Here is a 17,395-nt window from a genome sequence, read left to right as displayed (position 1 = left end):
GAGGGGTGGAGCACCCAGGACACGACCCCCCTTTCCAAGGCTCCTGGTCAAGTTCTTGGGGGGCCCCTGATGGAAGGCTCTCTCCAGCTTCCAGGGCCCACTCACCCTAAGGACCACCCTTGCCTGCGCTTACACCACACCCACCAGCCAGGGGTGCCAGTTCCGAAGGGACTCGCCCCCCAACATAGCGAGAACACACGCAGGGCGGTGGCGTCTCCGTGCCGAGAGTGCCAGGAGCTGGGGCAGGGCAGGGGGCAGCAGAGACTCGTGGACAAGGGAGCATTTCATTTCACACGCACGCCCAGACCCAATCCACAAGGCGTGCCACCCAGAAACTACGGCACAGACAAAGGCTTGGCGACAGAAAATCGAGGAAGTGCGCTGCCAGTGGGAGGGGTACGTACTTGGAAGGTGAGATTTGGGGGTGGGGTGGGGAGTGAGGTTGGATCACATGGCTGTGCAGATAGTGAATGACTTTTGGTGCCAGGTAAAGTTTGGTATTTCTTTGGAGGGCAATAGGGAGCCACGGAAAGATTTAGAGGAGAAGAATAACATCATGAGACCCACGCTATGGGTGTTCCTCAGACACGCCCGGATGATGTGCAGGGCTGCCACCTGTTATGCTTTGAACCCCAGAGCAGGGAGTGTCTCCCCCACCGCCACTGCCCAGGTCCCCTCATGGAAATAGCCAGTGACACTTTGAACTCAGCCCTGGGTTCAAGCCTTAACCAGATCAATGCCTTGGATTCTGGCCCGTCCCTGTGTCTCAGAATGCACCTCGCTGTTGAGAGAGGGGACGATAACACCACACTCCCAGGCTTCAGTGAGAGGAAACAGGAAAGCCGCTAGTGCATCTCGAGCACAAAATGGGTGTGGGATGAACATCTGCTCCCCTCTCCCAGTGACCCGGGCAGAATAGTCATTTGATAAATGCTCACTGGTGACAATAACAATGCCAAGTCTGACAAGGGAAGGGGCTTCGGGCTGCCTACTCCTCTCCACCTCCGGGCTGGCCCTGCTCCTTCAATCCCTGACTCTCCTCATTCCCAATCCCCTCCCCTTACAGAACAGGGGCCCTGCTCCTTCAGTCCCTGACTCTCCTCATTCCCAATCCCCTCCCCTCCCCTTACAGAACAGGGGCCCTGCTCCTTCAACCCCTGACTCTCCTCATTCCCAATCCCCTCCCCTCCCCTTACAGAACAGGGGCCCTGCTCCTTCAGTCCCTGGCTCTCCTCATTCCCAATCCCCTCCCCTTACAGAACAGGGGCCCTGCTCCTTCAACCCCTGACTCTCCTCATTCCCAATCCCCTCCCCTCCCCTTACAGAACAGGGGCCCTGCCCCTTCAGTCCCTGACTCTCCTCATTCCCCTCTCCTCCCCTCCCCTTACAGAACAGGGGTCCTGCCCCTTCAGTCCCTGACTCTCCTCATTCCCAATCCCCTTCCCTCCCCTTACAGAACAGGGGCCCTGCTCCTTCAACCCCTGACTCTCCTCATTCCCAATCCCCTCCCCTTACAGAACAGGGGCCCTGCTCCTTCAACCCCTGACTCTCCTCATTCCCAATCCCCTCCCCTTACAGAACAGGGGCCCTGCTCCTTCAACCCCTGACTCTCCTCATTCCCAATCCCCTCCCCTTACAGAACAGGGGCCCTGCCCCTTCAACCCCTGACTCTCCTCATTCCCAATCCCCTCCCCTTACAGAACAGGGGCCCTGCCCCTTCAACCCCTGACTCTCCTCATTCCCAATCCCCTCCCCTTACAGAACAGGGGCCCTGCCCCTTCAACCCCTGACTCTCCTCATTCCCAACCCCCTCCCCTCCCCTTACAGAACAGGGGTCCGAGCTCCTTGGCTGGGTGTTCCAGGTGGTCGCCCTCTGACCCCTGCCCGCTTCTCTGGCCCTGTCCCCTGCTTCTGCCTGACAATCAGCGCTGCCCTAACACCAACCCTGGCAGGGCTCCTGGCATGTGCTCCCAGCTGTCCCCACCCCCAGGACACTTCTTATGCTGTCCCCTCGGCCTGGAGCACCCTCCCTCCCATCTTCCCCTGCATTGCCTGACCTGACCAGCTTCTCCTTTACGCCTAAGCAGCAAAGTCACTTTCTCCCAGAGGTCTCTCGTGACCCCCACCTAGGCCAGGGGACGTGGCCTCCTCTGGACTCCCTGACTGTCCTGGGACCTGTGCTCACTTCACCATCCAGATGGGAAGACTGTGACCGGGTCACTCAAGAGTGATCGCCCTCCTTTCTGCCGTGACAACTGGGCAGGGCTCTAACCGGTTCACCAAGCATTGTTTCTGGACAGATCCCCAACCGACGGCGGGCAGCATCTTTTCTAGCCTGGTCCGGGGATCCGCTTGTGCAGGAGAAGGTAAGACTCCCCTTAAAACCATTGTTAGGCAATAAATTATAATTGTGTAATATCCCGCTAGGTATAACTTGAGAGATGTGCAGATCAGCTGCTTTGCTCACAGATGGGAAACTGAGGCCCAGAGACAGACAGGGTCTTGGCCAAGGTCACACAGCATCAGCATCAGCATGGGGACCATGACCCAGCTCTCTGACTGTCAGTCCAGTGCTCTTTCCCACCACCACGCGGGGCCCGGCACTGAGCACCAGCACTTCCGGTCACCGTAGCTCCACATGCACTGAACTCAGCTTTGTGCCAGGTGTGGGGAGGGCTGAACCCTGGCCCTGGAGGAGCCAAAGGAGTCACTCCTCACTGGGCATAGCCCTCTCCCCATTCCCCTGAAGGCCAACCTGGGCCGATCCAGACCTAGCCACAGGGAAGGCAGTTAGGAAGCCAGGCCTGGGCCAGCTGGACTGGGGACCCACCTGACTGCATGGTGCCCCTGCCAGGACAGGGGGGCCAGAGGGCGGGCTCTAGACCCTTGCTATGAAAGTGTAGCCCGAGGGCCGGAAGCAATGGCGTCAGCTGCAGCGTGTCAGAAATGCCACATCTTGCCCCCCCCCCCCATGACCTCCAGGCTCGGAATCTGCACTCAAACCAAAATCCCCAGGGGATTCAAACAGATCGGAGTCTGGGAAACACTGGTCTTGCCCACCCCTGCCATTTAACAGCCCGGAAGCCTGAGGCCTAAGAGGGAAGGACAGGGCCAAGGCCACAGGGCATTGAGGCCGGGGCCTCTGCCTACCTCAGTCTCCCGCAGCCTGGCCTCCAGGGCGGCACGGGGCCCCTGGGTGTTGTCGTTGACCTGCAGCCGCTCCTGCACGGCCTTCATCCACTCCTGGGCATCATCCGCGCTCCTGTCGAAGCCCTCCTGGGGCTGCTGAGTCATGGCACCTGCGGGGGCTGAAGACAGGACCACGTGAGATCAGGCAGGTGAGCGAGAATGCAGGCGCCCCAGGCCGGCTGACGGAGGGGGCGGCCAGCGAGGGTGTGGGAGACTGACACTGTGCACAGGTCCGCCCCCACCCTGGGCCTGGACTGGGGCAACACAGTCGGGGGTGACTGTGTCAAAGAGCCAAAGGCCTGGAATCGAGCAGGAAAGAAAAAGAGGTGTGGGCTCTCCTGTGACTGAGCCCGGACTGCGGCCCAGGGTGCCAGGTTGGCAAAGTTTCTCTTTGATCTCTCAGCTTCCCTGCTCTGTGCTCACCCTACCCTGGGACACAGGGGCACCTCCCTCTGTGTCTTTGGGTTGAAGCCCTTCCCAACGAGGATCCTGAAACACAGACAGCCTGAGACATCAGCGACGGATAATCAATCTTGATCGAAACAAATTAAAAGCCTTAACCTAAGAAACACAATCTTTGGCCAGGGCCCAGCCAACACCAGCCCCTGAAACTTACGTGAAATGAACGTCTCAGACTGGGAAGGGGCATGTTTAACTAGGTGTCTTGTCCCTGCTTATCCACCATTGGGGGTCCACAGCAGACACCAATTCCACTGAGCCACACACTATCTACCCTGGCAGCTGCCGACGGTCTGCTGACCAAGCACCGGAGATGAGACCCGCTCGCTACGCCTGCCTTTGGTCTCCCGGCGAAACCAGCCTCTCTGCGGAACGCCCGCTCCTCCCTCGCCCTGACCTTCCAGCTGTGCACGGCAAGGTTTCGGAGTTTCTCGTGCAACTTTCTCAAACGCCCCTTGAAGCCCAGGCAGGACTCTTTCTGTGTGCCGTCCTTGCTGTCTGTTTACAGGAACGCTAAACACTAAACTACTCTGGATTGAAGTTATTTATATCTGCATCTTATGGGAAGGATTAGCTTATCTTCCAACCTCCCATAATGCCTTGCACAGAGTAAACCCTCTGCAAATGTCACTGAAATTGCCCAGAGTTGGTATAAAGTTTTAATGCACCAAAAAACGACCACAGCGTTAGTTAAAATGGCGGAACAAAACAAAAGTAGAAATAATCCAAATGCCCGGTAACAGCTGGTGACGTAAATAAATAAAGCCTGCTACACAGACACTTCCGAATGTTCTGCATCCCACAAAGGTATGTTTTAAAGGAATCTGTGGTGGAGAGTTCTTAAGAGTATCATGATCATACCAAAAAAGGAGACAAAATTTAGTAGTTACAACTCTACAACCAACAAAAAGCAATCACAAAACAACAACCACCAGAAAACTGTGCTCATAGAAAAAGGTTGGGCAGACTTGCCATTAAAGCGCTCATGTGACCAAACTGGAGTGAGGGTGTGTGGGCAGAATGAGCGACGCCGCATCCCACGTGGCCTCAGGCCTGTCTTTCCCTGGCACGGTGTCCCAGGAGGCCGCTTGGTTTCGGACAACTGTCTGTGGTTGGTGTCCCTGTTTTTCTGGTTAGGTGCTTTGTGAATTTCCCAGGAAGGACAATCGTTACGGTAAAAACAAACAGTTCTTAACACTGGCTGGATTGTGTGCCCGTTCTTCTCAGTCATCAGTTGGTTGTTCAACGAGCGCTGACTGGGAGTCTGGGCACCCTCCCTGAGCCCGTGCGGGGCAGGCTCTGCCATCAGACCCCCGTGGGAGGGTGCCCCCAGCCAGCGAGGGGGAGCGGAGGACCTGGGGTGGGAGGCTCGGCTCCGCTCCCCGGGCGCCCCCCCCTCAGAGCCCAGGCTCCAACCTGTGCTTTTCCTTTCAGAGCTGTTTTGATTTTTCTTTTTTTTCTTCTTCTAACAATTTAATATGTTGCCCAGAGCCACTCCCAGGCTTTGAATGCTGCATTTGAAAAAGCCCATTAGAATGTGCAGGCCTTTAAATTGGTTCATTGTGGCTTTAATCTCTTGTTTAGTGTGTGACTTGATTGGCTTCCAAAAGCTCAGCTTTTATTTTTATAAAAGTGAGAAATGGGAGAGGCGGGAACGGGGCTCCCAGCTTCAGAGAGCACAGCCACGGGGAGGCTCTAATTACCACGAGGCAGGGAATGTCCGGGGCCTGTGAGGTGTGGTGGCTTGGGGACCCCCTGAGGTACAGCAAATGGAACACACGGGTCCAACGGGTGCCATGGGCTCAGGTGGGCCTCGGACCCACGGATCAGTCCCGGCTGACGGACATGCCAACTGTGGGCTTGGTGGGGCTGCAGGCAGAGTTCAAGAGACAGGCTTCTTGGCCTGTTCTGCCAAAACCATTTCTCACCCGCTCGACCAAACACACAGGAAGGAGGGAAGCGCGTGCTCCTGGCTTGGCCTGATCCCACAACCGCGGCAGCCAGGGCGGCCCCGCCCCGGCCCACCCCGGCGTGAGACGCAGCCAGGAGAGGAAGCGCTCGTGGAACATGAGTGGCGGCTGCAGGTGGATGAGCTGCAAGCCGGACGGGGGTTTTAAGTGGAGTGGGACGGGCTCCTCACTTTTTCTGTATATTCCTTCTCGGAATAAGAGCCTGAAATGCCGAGAATAAAATGCAAAGGATGACAAAGGAAACTGACTGCATGGATATGTAGCTATCGAAATACTGAACATCGAATCCCTGAGGGCCCTCCACACATGCACACACTTTTTATTAACACATTACACTGCAAGATCTAACAATGGGTCTACCGACTTTGAAACAGTGACGGGTATCCGTGGAGTTTCAGGAGATCTGCGACTGCACAGCAATTCAACCATGCAGCTGACCCAACGCCGGCATGGGTCACGCCAGAGCGCACTGAGCTTGGTTCTGTCCCGGGCGTAATTCAAGGGATTGCTAACCGATAAAGGCGAGAAGCAGTAAGGATATAGTTAGTTTCCTACCCGAGTTCACGGGCCCCTGCGTCCTCGCCGTGGCTCCCTGTCAGAACCTGGGTAAGAACCACGCTCTAAAGCCTTCTGACAGCCAACAGAAAGGAGAGCCTGCTCCATTACATGCGGTGAGAAGGTGAAATGAAAAACCAAAGGAGTAACTCATGAAAATACCCATCCGCAACTGATTTAAGGCGCAGGAAGGCGTTCCTCCCGAGGTCCCGTCACCAGGGAACTCTGGAAGAGCCCGGGCGTGGCTCGAGGGGACAGATCACGCCATGGCCTGGTGAGCCGGGTGGTGCTGGACTCTCCCACAAAGAGAGGACAGCCAGCGCCTTCTCTGATGAAAGAGGCCCGGTCCTCAGTGAACCTGAGGGTCAGCCTCTGGCCCTCTCCCCATGCCTCCTCCAGGTGGCAGCCAGATGGGGCTTCTAGAACACAAATCCAGCTGGCCACTGCCCTGCTGCAATGACCGGTGGTGGCGCAGTCTGCTGACCGGCTGCTACCCCCAGCGCAACCCGGTTTCCAGCTCGTCACCACCACGCCCACGACAGGTCTCAGCCAGCAGCCTCCTCACTGACACGGCCAGGACCTTGCAGGATCTGTCCCTCTGCTACTGGCAGCAGCTCCCTCCCCAGGCCACTGCACTCCAGTGAGGCTCCCCCGAGCACCTGGGGCCAGCACCCACCCTCCTCTGTGCCCTGAGGTGCCTTCCTCCATTTGCACCCTGAGCTAGTGAGCAGAGTGATCAGCCCTTTGGGAATCTCGACTAAGGAAAGGAGCGAGCAAAGCAAACAACGTGCAGTCCTGGGTTGAGCAGGGTGGGGAGCCTTCCAGGATCAGACAGGGAAAGGAGGAGGGAGCCTGGACTCGCAGCAAGCGCCTTGGCCTCTCTGGGCCTCAGCGTTCCCAGCTGTACCCTGTGAGCAGTGAGCCGAGGGTCTCCCAGGGACCGCCCAGCTTGTGGGTTGAGCTCTGAGCACCAAGCCAAGCCTGTCCCTGTGCTGGGCCGGGCGAGCGGGTTCTGCCTTCCAACTGTCAGCCTGATCTGTCCCTGGCCCCCCTCTCCTCAGGAAGCCCCCTGTCAGCCAGCACCTGCCCCCTTCTAAGGCAGGCCAAGGTCCCCTCCAAGGAAGCAGCCCCTGGGGACCATTCACATTAGCAGGGGGCTGCACTGTTTTGGTTAAGAGTCAGACTGTAAATATTTTTAGACTCTGCAGGCCACATATGGTCTCTGTTGCGTATTCTTCTTTGATTTTATAACCCTTTAAAAACGCAAAAATCGTTCTATATTCACCCAAACAGATTGCTGGCTGAATGTGGCCTACGGGCTGTCGTCCACGGCCCGTCCACGGCCCTCGCTATAGATGGTCTAAGGCCACAACCAGGCCTGCAGGGAGCCACCCCGGCTGAGCAAGGGCAGGCGTTGAAGCCAGAGGACTTGTATTGTTCCTGCTGGTCTGGGTCCCAACCATTTTAGCAAAAAGAAAAAAATATGTTCCAAGGCTTAATAAAAAAAAAAAAAAAAAAAAAGCTATTTCCATTTCCAAGTTCTAGAAGAAGCCCTGGGTGTGGCTGCAGGCGTGTCTCTGGGCTGCCCCCGCGGAGTCAGCCAGGGCCGGGCAGGAAGACGCAGCCCGCTCTGGTGGAGGCTGGAGCTGGCATCGGGCTGATGGAGGAGACGGTTAGAAAGGAAACAGCCTTGGTTTTCAGCAGCCGTGAAGTTTTAACAAATGACAGCCAGAAGAGCAATGATTTTATTTTTCCCCGATGACAGAGAAGTTGGGTCAGGGCAGACGATGGCACGGTCAATACAGAGCACGCCCTCTGGTGAAACCTGGGTCGAAAGCCATCAGCCTCTGGCACTGACACACTCAGAGAAGGCGGGCAAGACCCCCGGGCGCGCGGCTGGGGACACGGCTTCCCCAGGAACGGGATGGTGCGGGTGACCTTTGGGGGAGGCTGAGAAGTTTCCAGAATCTGAGCTCCCAGCCTGAGTCATAGCCTCAAAGGGGGAGAGTTTAGTTTGAGTCACAGGGAAGGCTCAGGGTGGATAAAGCGGCGGGAATGTCACTTAAAAAGTGCAGTGTGCGGAAAGGTGCGGGAAAACGTGACCTGGACCTAAACCGAAAAGGCGCCAGGGAAGAGGAGGCGCTGGCATTTCCAGGACGATGACGGGCAGCCCGCACGGGGCTGGCACTGGTCTACACGTCGCCCACTCAGTCCTCTGCGTCCAGGGGCTGAGAGGCGGGCCGCGGTCAGGAAGGAGGCGGCAGAGGGGGCCGGGGGCGTTTCCTGCCGGGCTGTGCAGGGTGCGTGGGGGTGGGGGACCCCACAGCGCCTCCTCCTCTCCACTAGCGCCGTCCTTTCAGAATGCTGCGGGGCCTCGTGGGGCACCTGGTCAGGCGCAGGTGTGCGGAGGGCTGGGCTGCCATCCCCTTCCCAATCGCAGACAAGAACACTGACCGTGGAGTCGCCGGCCAGGGGACACAGAGCCATCGTGGTGGCACTAAGATTTGAACCTGGTTCTCTTGGGTTCCCAAGCCCATGTTTGTCTCACTGACCACAGTGACTCCCAAACCAGGTCCCACTCTGCTGCCCATCGGGGCACCAAGAAGAGCTGGGAGGACAAGGTCAGGGTCCAACCAGGCTGAGGGAGTCCTCTCTGAGTCCAGCTGTAAAGCTGACAGGAGAAAAAAAGGAACCCAGAGGTCAGCCATGTCCCCCTCTAGGCTGGAGGGATGGTGAGCGGAGGTGGTGTTACCAGACTCAGGCTGCAAGCCACTGAGCAGCAGGAGCTGGGGCCCCACAGAAGACACAGCCCCGGCCGGCCGGGGTGAGGGGGAGGCTGCTGGCTGTCCGACTGTGGGAGACACCCCTGGGCCAGCACAAGGAGCCTGGGCTCCACAGCCCCAGGGGCTGACCCTCCGGGGACCAGAGCAGGGAGAGGGACAGGAGCAGTGGACGTGAGGGCCCCTGGGCCAGGACCACACAGGCGGTCCATCTGGAAACTACAAAGGAAGCAGCTCCTTTTGCCCTGATTCTGGGCCCCCTGAGCAACTGGCTGAGCTGCAATTTGGTCTCTGGGGAACCAGCTTTGCAGGAAAAACAACAGGGATCTGGCACCAACAAAACACTCCTGACATTGACCGCCACAGGCTGGAGCTGCCATAGTTGCCAGCTGAGGCTCAGGACACTGCACCCTGGGGGTCGGCCGCTTCCCCCCACTCCTTCTCCTTCCTGGGCCTGTGACGCTGAGGCTGCAGGCTGGAGGTCCCCACTGGCGCAGCAGTGTCACCAGTAAGGGGCAGACACCCCACAAGGGCAGGCTGAGACAGCCCCTCCCTCAGTCCCTCTAACCCAGTCCAGGGAATGTGCAAATACCACAATGCCACTTTGCCATTTGGTGATCCAGACACTCCAAGAATCCTGCTTAGGACCCAAACAAATCCCACTAGGGAACACTCCTAACACAGGACACAGAAACCGCGCCCCCCCCCCCCGGCAAAGAGAGGGGGGCACGCCAGGTTCAGAGAGTGGCTGTTACGTGGTCGGTGTCACCGGTTCTTCTTTATAAAGATGGAGACCGAGACTCAGTGAAGCCAGTAGCCTCCTGCCAAAAGGGGCGGGTCCCGGATTAACCAAACTAACCCTAACGGCCAGCGTGTACCCGCATTCTGTGTGAGCCCGAACCCATGATAAAGGTTTAACTCATTCATCCTGTAAAGACCCAGCGAGGTGCTTATTATTATCTCTACTTCACCGCTGAGAAAGCTGAGGATCAACCATATAGGAAGCCTTCCCAGAGTCAGAGGGATGTTGAATAGCAGGGGCAGGACTTGAACTCAGGGCAGCCCGCGTCCAGAGGCTCTGCTCTTAAATACCATGGCACTACCTGGCGTCCACACTCCTGCCTGCATGCCCCAGGACCCCCTGGGAGCTGCCCACGCCATGTGGGGAGCCTGGGACAGCCCACCCTCTGTGGTTGTCTCCCATCCACGAGCATCTAAGTTCCAGAAAGCCACCTTCTGGGCATAACTCAGGGCCTCAGCTTACGAATCCAGAGTTGGAGACAATAACTGGGTTCCCAGCTGCCAGGCAGCCTCAGTCACACGGTACCTTGGCCAGGAGGCCCTGTGCCAACCCTGCTGCTCAGTGGCATTTTGTCCTGGGGCCCAGAAGTCTTCAGGAGTCAGAGCCACACAAATCCCAGCTCCCGTGGCAGGCCCCGGGGGCAGCGGCAGCCTGGTGTGCCTGCTCCGCCGACCTGGCCAGGGGCCCCCACCGCACACCGGCCCCACGGCCAGGCCCGGGTGTCCTCCCCATCCCGTGACTCACTCGGCTTTCCCGTGACTCAGCCCTGCCATGCCACACAGTTTCCATGCTTCCCGTCCCCACGCTCCCGTACACGCAGATGGAATTTCAGGAGCCGAGCGCGCAGCTGGCTTTAATCCCAACAGTCACTCCAAGTGCATTCTGGGGCCGGTCGTTTCTGTTTACTTGTAGCAGACCATGTTCTGGAGAGGCCATCGCTCAGAGCACAGGATGGTCCTGGGTGGTTCTCCGTCACGTGGTGTCTATGGAAGGAGCCTCTGAGAGCAAAGTGTATAAAAAGGCAAGTCAAGAACTTGTGGCAGCAGCATCCAGATGCATCAACAGACCAGGAGCTGACACCGTCTTTTCTAATCTTACAACAACCCTCCAAGGTAGCGGAATCCAGACTTGGGGACAATGACCAGGCTGTATCCCACCTTAGAAGTGACCACAGGCTGCACCTGGCACACAGACCGCTGGGCGCCACAACCCGCCCACTGTCCACGGGCTTGCAACCAGCAGAAACCCTGCTTTGGAACAGGGTTGTAAACACTGCCACGTGACAGTCCACCACAAGGGGGTGGGCCAGTGGCTGCTCTCACGACAAGGGCTGGCGGGGGTTTTCAATCCGCTCTTCGCCGCTGATAAACGATACTGGGCGGGGAGGGCCGGCTTCTCCCTGGCCCAGCAACTTCCCCGCGTCCCTTGACCATACAACACCATTTCCAATTACGCTGAAATCAGCTAAACCCACCCTCTCCATCAAAGGGCGGAGTCTGAGGGACAAGATTTCTGCCCGGGAAATGCTGTGCCTGGCAATGCATGGTCAAGTCCAGAAGTCTGGGAGGGGGGAAAAGACACAGGACAGCCAAGAGAAGGGGGTGACATGGAGACTGCTCAGCAAGGGGAGTGGAGGCCAGGCTGCCCAGAAAGGAGAGGCACCAAAGGGAGGGGCCCTCAGCTCTAGGGCTCCCTGCTGTGCTTTGGGGGGGGGGGGATGGCCACAGGTCACAGCCGGCAGCTGGCAGTGGGGGGGGCACAGGTCACAGCCGGCAGCTGGCAGTGGGGGGGGGGCACAGGTCACAGCCGGCAGCTGGCAGTGGGGGGGGGGGGCACAGGTCACAGCCAGCAGCTGGCAGTGTGTGTGTGTGTGGGGGGGGCTGGCCACAGGTCACAGCCGGCAGCTGGCAGTGTGGGTGGGGGCGGTCAGGGTCTGGGAGGCAGGGACTGGCCATCAGCTGCAGGTCAGAGAGCACTAGGCAGACATCAGGGAACCGGTCTGGGCCTGGTGGACACTGAGTACCTCTGACCACAGGTGTGAGGTTGGGCCTGGCGGGACACTGAATGCCTCTGACCACAGGTGTGAGGTTGGGAAGTCCAGTCACAGCACCTGCCGGCCTCTGACTCAGAAAAGCGAGCATTAGGTTGGTGTTGGGTTTCTGTACTGTGGGTGGTGGCCCAGCTCTGAGCTCAGCAAGGACACCGGCACCTGCACTCGGGCACCTGCACCGAGCGCTCCCCCTGGCCTGTGACTCAGCAAGGACACCGGCACCTGCACTCGGGCACCTGCACCGAGCGCTCCCCTTGGCCTGTGACTCAGCAAGCTCAGGTCCCACTCCAGCCCCCGAGTCTGCTCCTGAGATGATCGGGTTGAGCCTCCAGCATGTCAGACCCTTGTCCCTGCACCTGCCCTCACCTTCCTTCCCTAGTGACCCACAGCAGTGTCCGTGACAGCGTGGCAGTGACAGAAGTCCCCACATGTCCCTCTCCAGACCTGTTACTAGCCCTAGAAATCAGAGCCACCTGCCAAGCCTCAGTGCCTCACACCTTCTCTCAGGTAGAAATCCTCAACACGGGACAGCCAGTCATCCCTGAACCTGCCAGACCTGCCTGGCCGCCTGGCATCTTCCTTGGAACCAGCACCCCCCGCTCTGGACGTCTGGGCCGCAGCCCAAGGGAGCAGGTCTGACCACACACACCTCACCACACTCCTGTGGCCCTTGAATCCAACATGTGAACGGCCCTTGTTAAAAGAAGACTATGGCTGCCCTGGCCGGTTGGCTCAGCAGTAGAGCGTTGGCCTGGCATGTGGAAGTCCCAGGTTTGATTCCCGGCCAGGGCACACAGAAGAAGTATCCATCTGCTTCTCCACCCTTCCCCCTCTCCTTTCTCTCTGTCTCTCTCTTCCCCTCCTGCAGCCAAGGCTCCATTGGAGCAAAGTTGGCCTGGCTGCTGAGGACGGCTCCATGGCCTCCTCCTCAGGTGTTAGAATGGCCCCAGATGGGCAGATCATCGCCCCCTGGTGGGCATGCCGGGTGGATCCCGGCCTGGCGCATGTGGGAGTCTGTCTGTCTCTCCACTTCTAACTCCGGAAAACTTTAAAAATAATAGTAATAATAATAATAAAAGAAGACTATGGCTGAAACAATATATTCTCAGTCTCACTCTTCTCAAGGAAGACCCTGGAAATGAGAGCTTTCAGCTACATGACTTGTCTTCTTACTCAAAAGCATTGCACCATCATATAGGGCTTTTTAATATTTAGTTTGTTTTTACTGGATGACAATTTCAAAACTTCTCTGGAGAAATCTTCCTCAGACCCCAGCTGGAGAAACCCCGTCCTGGAGGCTGAAGCCAGTGTTCTCCGAAGTGGCCACGCCGCCTTCACACTCCCACCAGCAGGGTGGGGGTTCTGGTTCCGGCACGTTCCCCGGTGGTGTCTTTTTAATCTCAGCCCTTCGAATCAGAGGGCAGTGATATCTCACTGTGGTTTTCACTTGTAAACTCGGGACCCTCAAGGATGGAGTGTGCCCACCTAATCCCACGGCCCTAGCTCGCCAGGGTGCTCCTGGTCCCCGTGCACCAGCTGCACCACGCGGACGATGTTTCCAGATGCTTGGAATCTGGGTGCTGCCCCCGCAGCTTAGTTCTGCCTGGTAAGTCCTCCCCCACACCACCCCTCCACACCTCCTTCCAGAAGACGCCTCCCTGTCCCCCTTTCAAGATGCAGCCACTCAGAGGGGGACCGTTTCCCGCTCCCCACCACCAATAGAAACAGTGCCTCCCTTCCTTGGGTCCCCATGGGGCTGTGCAGCTGCCGTTTCTCCCATGTTTACCGAGCGCCTTACGTGGATTCCCCCACGTTCTCGTCACGACAGCCACAGGAGGCAGGTACAATGACTGGTCCCCCCTCACGGTGAGAAACCTGGTGCCCCGGGGGGAGGGGCACGGCGGTCCGTAAGCACGGACCCAGGACGGGACGCAGCACTTTGACTGCACTGTCTGGACTTCACTCTGCCTGTTGTTGGCACAAACCCGCGGGTTCTCTGAAGGAGGGCACAGACTCATCGTAGTGGCTGATGGACTAGCGGTGGGTGCTTTTTACTTCTAACCGCTATTATTGGGGTATAATTTTGAGAAACAATATACACATTTAAACTGTACAAGTTGACAGGTTTTGGCATAATATACACCCCTGAAAGCATCACCTCAATCAAAACAGAGAACACGTCCACCACCCCAAAAGTTCCCTGAACCCGTTTCTAATCCCTCCCGCCTGCCCGCACCCTGCCCCGGGTGCTGCTGACGTGCTCCCTGCCTCTCGGGATTAGTCTGCATTTTCTGGAGGTTGGACACACATGGGTGATACGGTACACACTGTTTTTTCTGGCTTCTTTCGCTTAGCATAATTACTCTGAGACTCAGACATGCTGTTGCTTGTATCAATGGTGCGCTGCCTTCTGTTGCAGAACCATATTCCGCAGTGTACACAGACTGCATGCTGTTTATTCACTCACCCACCGATGGGCTGTTTGGGGTTATCCCGGGTACAGCTGCTCTGAACACTCGTGTGTGGACATAGCTTTTCCTTTCCCCTGCAGAAATGCCTAGGAGCGGCGGGGCTGAATCACCCATAGGAGGATGTTTACATTTTTAAGAAACTGCCAGACTGTTTTCCAAAGTGGCCATTCCCCCCCGCCTTCACACTCCCACCAGCAGTGTGGGGGTTCTGGTTCCAGCACGTTCCCCTGTGGTGTCTTTTTAATCTCAGCCCTTCGAATCAGAGGGCAGTGATATCTCACTGTGGTTTTCACTTGCTGTCCCGGGTGGAGAACTGTCTGATTGACTTTGGTGCAGGTAAGTCAGGACACCCTTAACTGAGCTCCCAGGCTCTGCGCTATAATCACTTCCCAGGCTCCTCCTACTTTAACGCTATTGGTGTGCTCAGCTCCAACGGGAGGCTAAGCTGGGAGATACTGAGTGACAGGGAGACCGCACAGGCCACAGGAACTTGCTCCAATCGCAAGGACACTGCCAGAGGACTCCTTAAACAGGCGGTTCTCTGAAAACAAAACCAGGCACCGTGGACTGACAGCCAAGAGCTTGTAAAAACAGGTACATGAATGGAGTCCCTCATGTGTGCAGGGGGTGGGTGGGGCTTTCTAAGCTCCCAACAAGCGCTTCCTGTTAGCAGGGGCAACTCGGAGCTCTATCAGATGCATAGGACTGTAATGATCATCTTCTGTTCTGCCAACTTAAAGGCAATTGTTACAACATGCAAGAGCCCTGGGCTATAATAACCTACAGTGGGGCATACAGCATGCTGGAGTCAATGCTACATTGTTCCAAGCTACACTTCCAACTTTACAGTGCTTTGGAAACAGATGTCCTATAAGGTAGGGGCTATTATTAACCCCATATTACAGATAAGGAAGCAAAGCACAGAGATGTTAAATAACTTTCCCCAAAACATGCAGAACTGGGACGGAAACTCGGCTAGTCTGGCTCACGAGGCTTCCCTGTGACCACAGCAGCATGGCTGCAGACAGGCGGTCAGCACCCACCTGGTCAGCATGTCAGGGCTGGTTGGGGAGCTAGAGTGGGGAAGGTCACTGCTGTGGCTTGGATGGCGGAAGCAAGAGCTGTGGACGGTTCCCTACAGTGGTGATACCCCTCAGCTCAACCTGGCAGTCTTCAGATTGGCCCGAGTGTTAACACAGCTGTGCAGATAAGTGTTAACACTCGGGCCAGTGTCCACAGGTGGCCTCATCTGCACAGCTGTGTTTTGGATCCACCCACTGCAGCTGCAGCCAGCCCACACGCCCCCCCACTCAGCTCCCTGACTGTTGTTGATGTGTCTGTCCTCTCATTAGATGGTCACCCCAAGGGCAGAGGCTGTGTGTCATCTGCTCCCTATACCCTGGTCGGGAGCACAGCTAGTGTGGAGGACAACAGTGCTGCTCACTAACCAAGCACAATGCCAACATTCTTGGAGAGGCAGGGCTGGCTCTCGCCTCACCAGGCCAGGGTAGGGAGTTGCTGGAAGTGCCCCAGCTTTGAGACTGCCTCCCTATCTCAGGCTGACCCTCATGGGGTGATGGAACACCTCAAGGAGCCCAATGAAACGTCCTGTAGAAACCTCCTTGAGTCGAGTCTCAGCATGTCACAGTTAGAGCACTTCTTAGAAACCCTTTTTATCTAGCTCTGCCATTTTATCAATGGAGAGATTGAGGCTCAGAGAAGAAAAAAGACCCACACAAGCTCCGGTAGCAGCTCAGGGCCAGACCTGTGGCCAGGACTCATCTTAGTATAAAGATATCCCGTGCCTCTAATGGGGAACATTATATTTCTTCAAAGTGACCCACATATTTTTTAAAATCAGTGTCTTATTTGTAGACAGTTAATTTTTAACAAGGGTGCCAATATAAAACTTAAAGTTGTCATTTAGTCTTAAAGACTAAAAGAATCGTCTTTTCAAAAAATGGTGTTGAGACCACAGGATGGCCACATGTAAAAGAATAAAGATAGACCCCTACCTCGCACCAAGTACAAAAAATGAACTCTAAATTGATCCAAACCAACCTGTAAGAGCCGAGACTATAAAAACCTTAGAAGAAAGCATAGGCGCAGATTCCGCTGGCCTTAGGCTAGGTGATGGTTTCTGAGCTGGGACACCAAAAGGATAAGAACTGAAGAAAAAAACAGAGAAAAAAGACTTCATCACATGTAAAACTTTTGTGTTTCTAAGGACACCAGAAAGTGAAACGAGAGCTCATAGAATGGGAGACAATTTTTGCAAGTCATATAACTAATGAAGAACTTGCATCCAGAAAAAGACAAATAACCTAATTATAAAATGAGAAAAAAAAATCTGAAGAGACATTTCTTCAGTGGACATACATACAAAGAGCCAATAAGCACATGACAAGATGCTCAGTGTCGCTAGCCTTCAGGGAAATGCAAATCAAAACTAAAATAAGATACTCCTTTACACCCATTGGGATGGTTCTGAGAAATAGGCAGATAACAACAAACTGTTGGTGAGGAGGAGAATTGCAACTCTTCAACTCCACTGGTGAGAATATAAAATGGTGCAGCCACTTTGGAAAACAGCCTGGTAGTTCCTCAAATGATTAAACACATAGTTACCATAGGACCCAGCAATTCTACTCCTAGGTATCTACCAGAGAAATGGAAGTGTATGCTCACACAAAGAACTTGTACACAAATATTCATGCTAGTCAAAAAAAGGGGGAAAAAGACCAAAACACACACACACACACACACACACACACACACATAGTGGAAAAAAATCCCAAATGTCCATCAACTGATAAATGGACAAATACAATGTGTTATAACCATACCATAGAATGTTATCCAGCAATAAAAAGGAGCGAAATATTGATGAATGCTACAACATGGATGAACCTTGCCAACATTATATTAAAAGGAAAAAGTCAACCACAAAAGACCACATTTTATGATTCCATTTACAGGAAATTATTCCACATAACAGGAAATTGGTAGAGACAGAAAGTAGGTCAGTGGTTGCCTAGGGCAGGGGTTGTGCAGGGTTTCTTTCTGTTTTTAATTTATTTATTGATTTTATAGAGAGAGGAAGGGGGGGAGAGAGCATG

The 17,395-nt window shown here is 55.7% G+C and overlaps 1 protein-coding gene across 7 annotated transcripts in view; it reads right to left on the bottom strand.

Annotated features, from left to right (window-relative positions):
- Positions 1–17,395, bottom strand: part of SYNE3 (spectrin repeat containing nuclear envelope family member 3) — a 92,065-nt gene that overhangs the window by 49,270 nt on the left and 25,400 nt on the right. For 4 of the 7 annotated variants that reach the window (XM_066277596.1, XM_066277595.1, XM_066277593.1 and 1 more), the window contains exon 2: positions 3,151–3,308. In XM_066277596.1, coding sequence (XP_066133693.1) covers positions 3,151–3,294 — 144 coding nt within the window. In that variant the 5' untranslated portion in view covers positions 3,295–3,308. Of the gene's footprint in view, positions 1–3,150; positions 3,309–10,280; positions 10,300–10,499; positions 10,607–17,395 lie in introns of those variants that run through there. The other 3 variants (XM_066277594.1, XM_066277592.1, XM_066277597.1) reach the window with 3 other exon arrangements.

The sequence above is a fragment of the Saccopteryx bilineata genome, chromosome 4, assembly GCF_036850765.1.
Source record: "Saccopteryx bilineata isolate mSacBil1 chromosome 4, mSacBil1_pri_phased_curated, whole genome shotgun sequence".
Classification (NCBI taxonomy): Eukaryota; Metazoa; Chordata; class Mammalia; order Chiroptera; family Emballonuridae; genus Saccopteryx; species Saccopteryx bilineata.
This window is presented reverse-complemented; position numbering and strand designations above follow the sequence as displayed.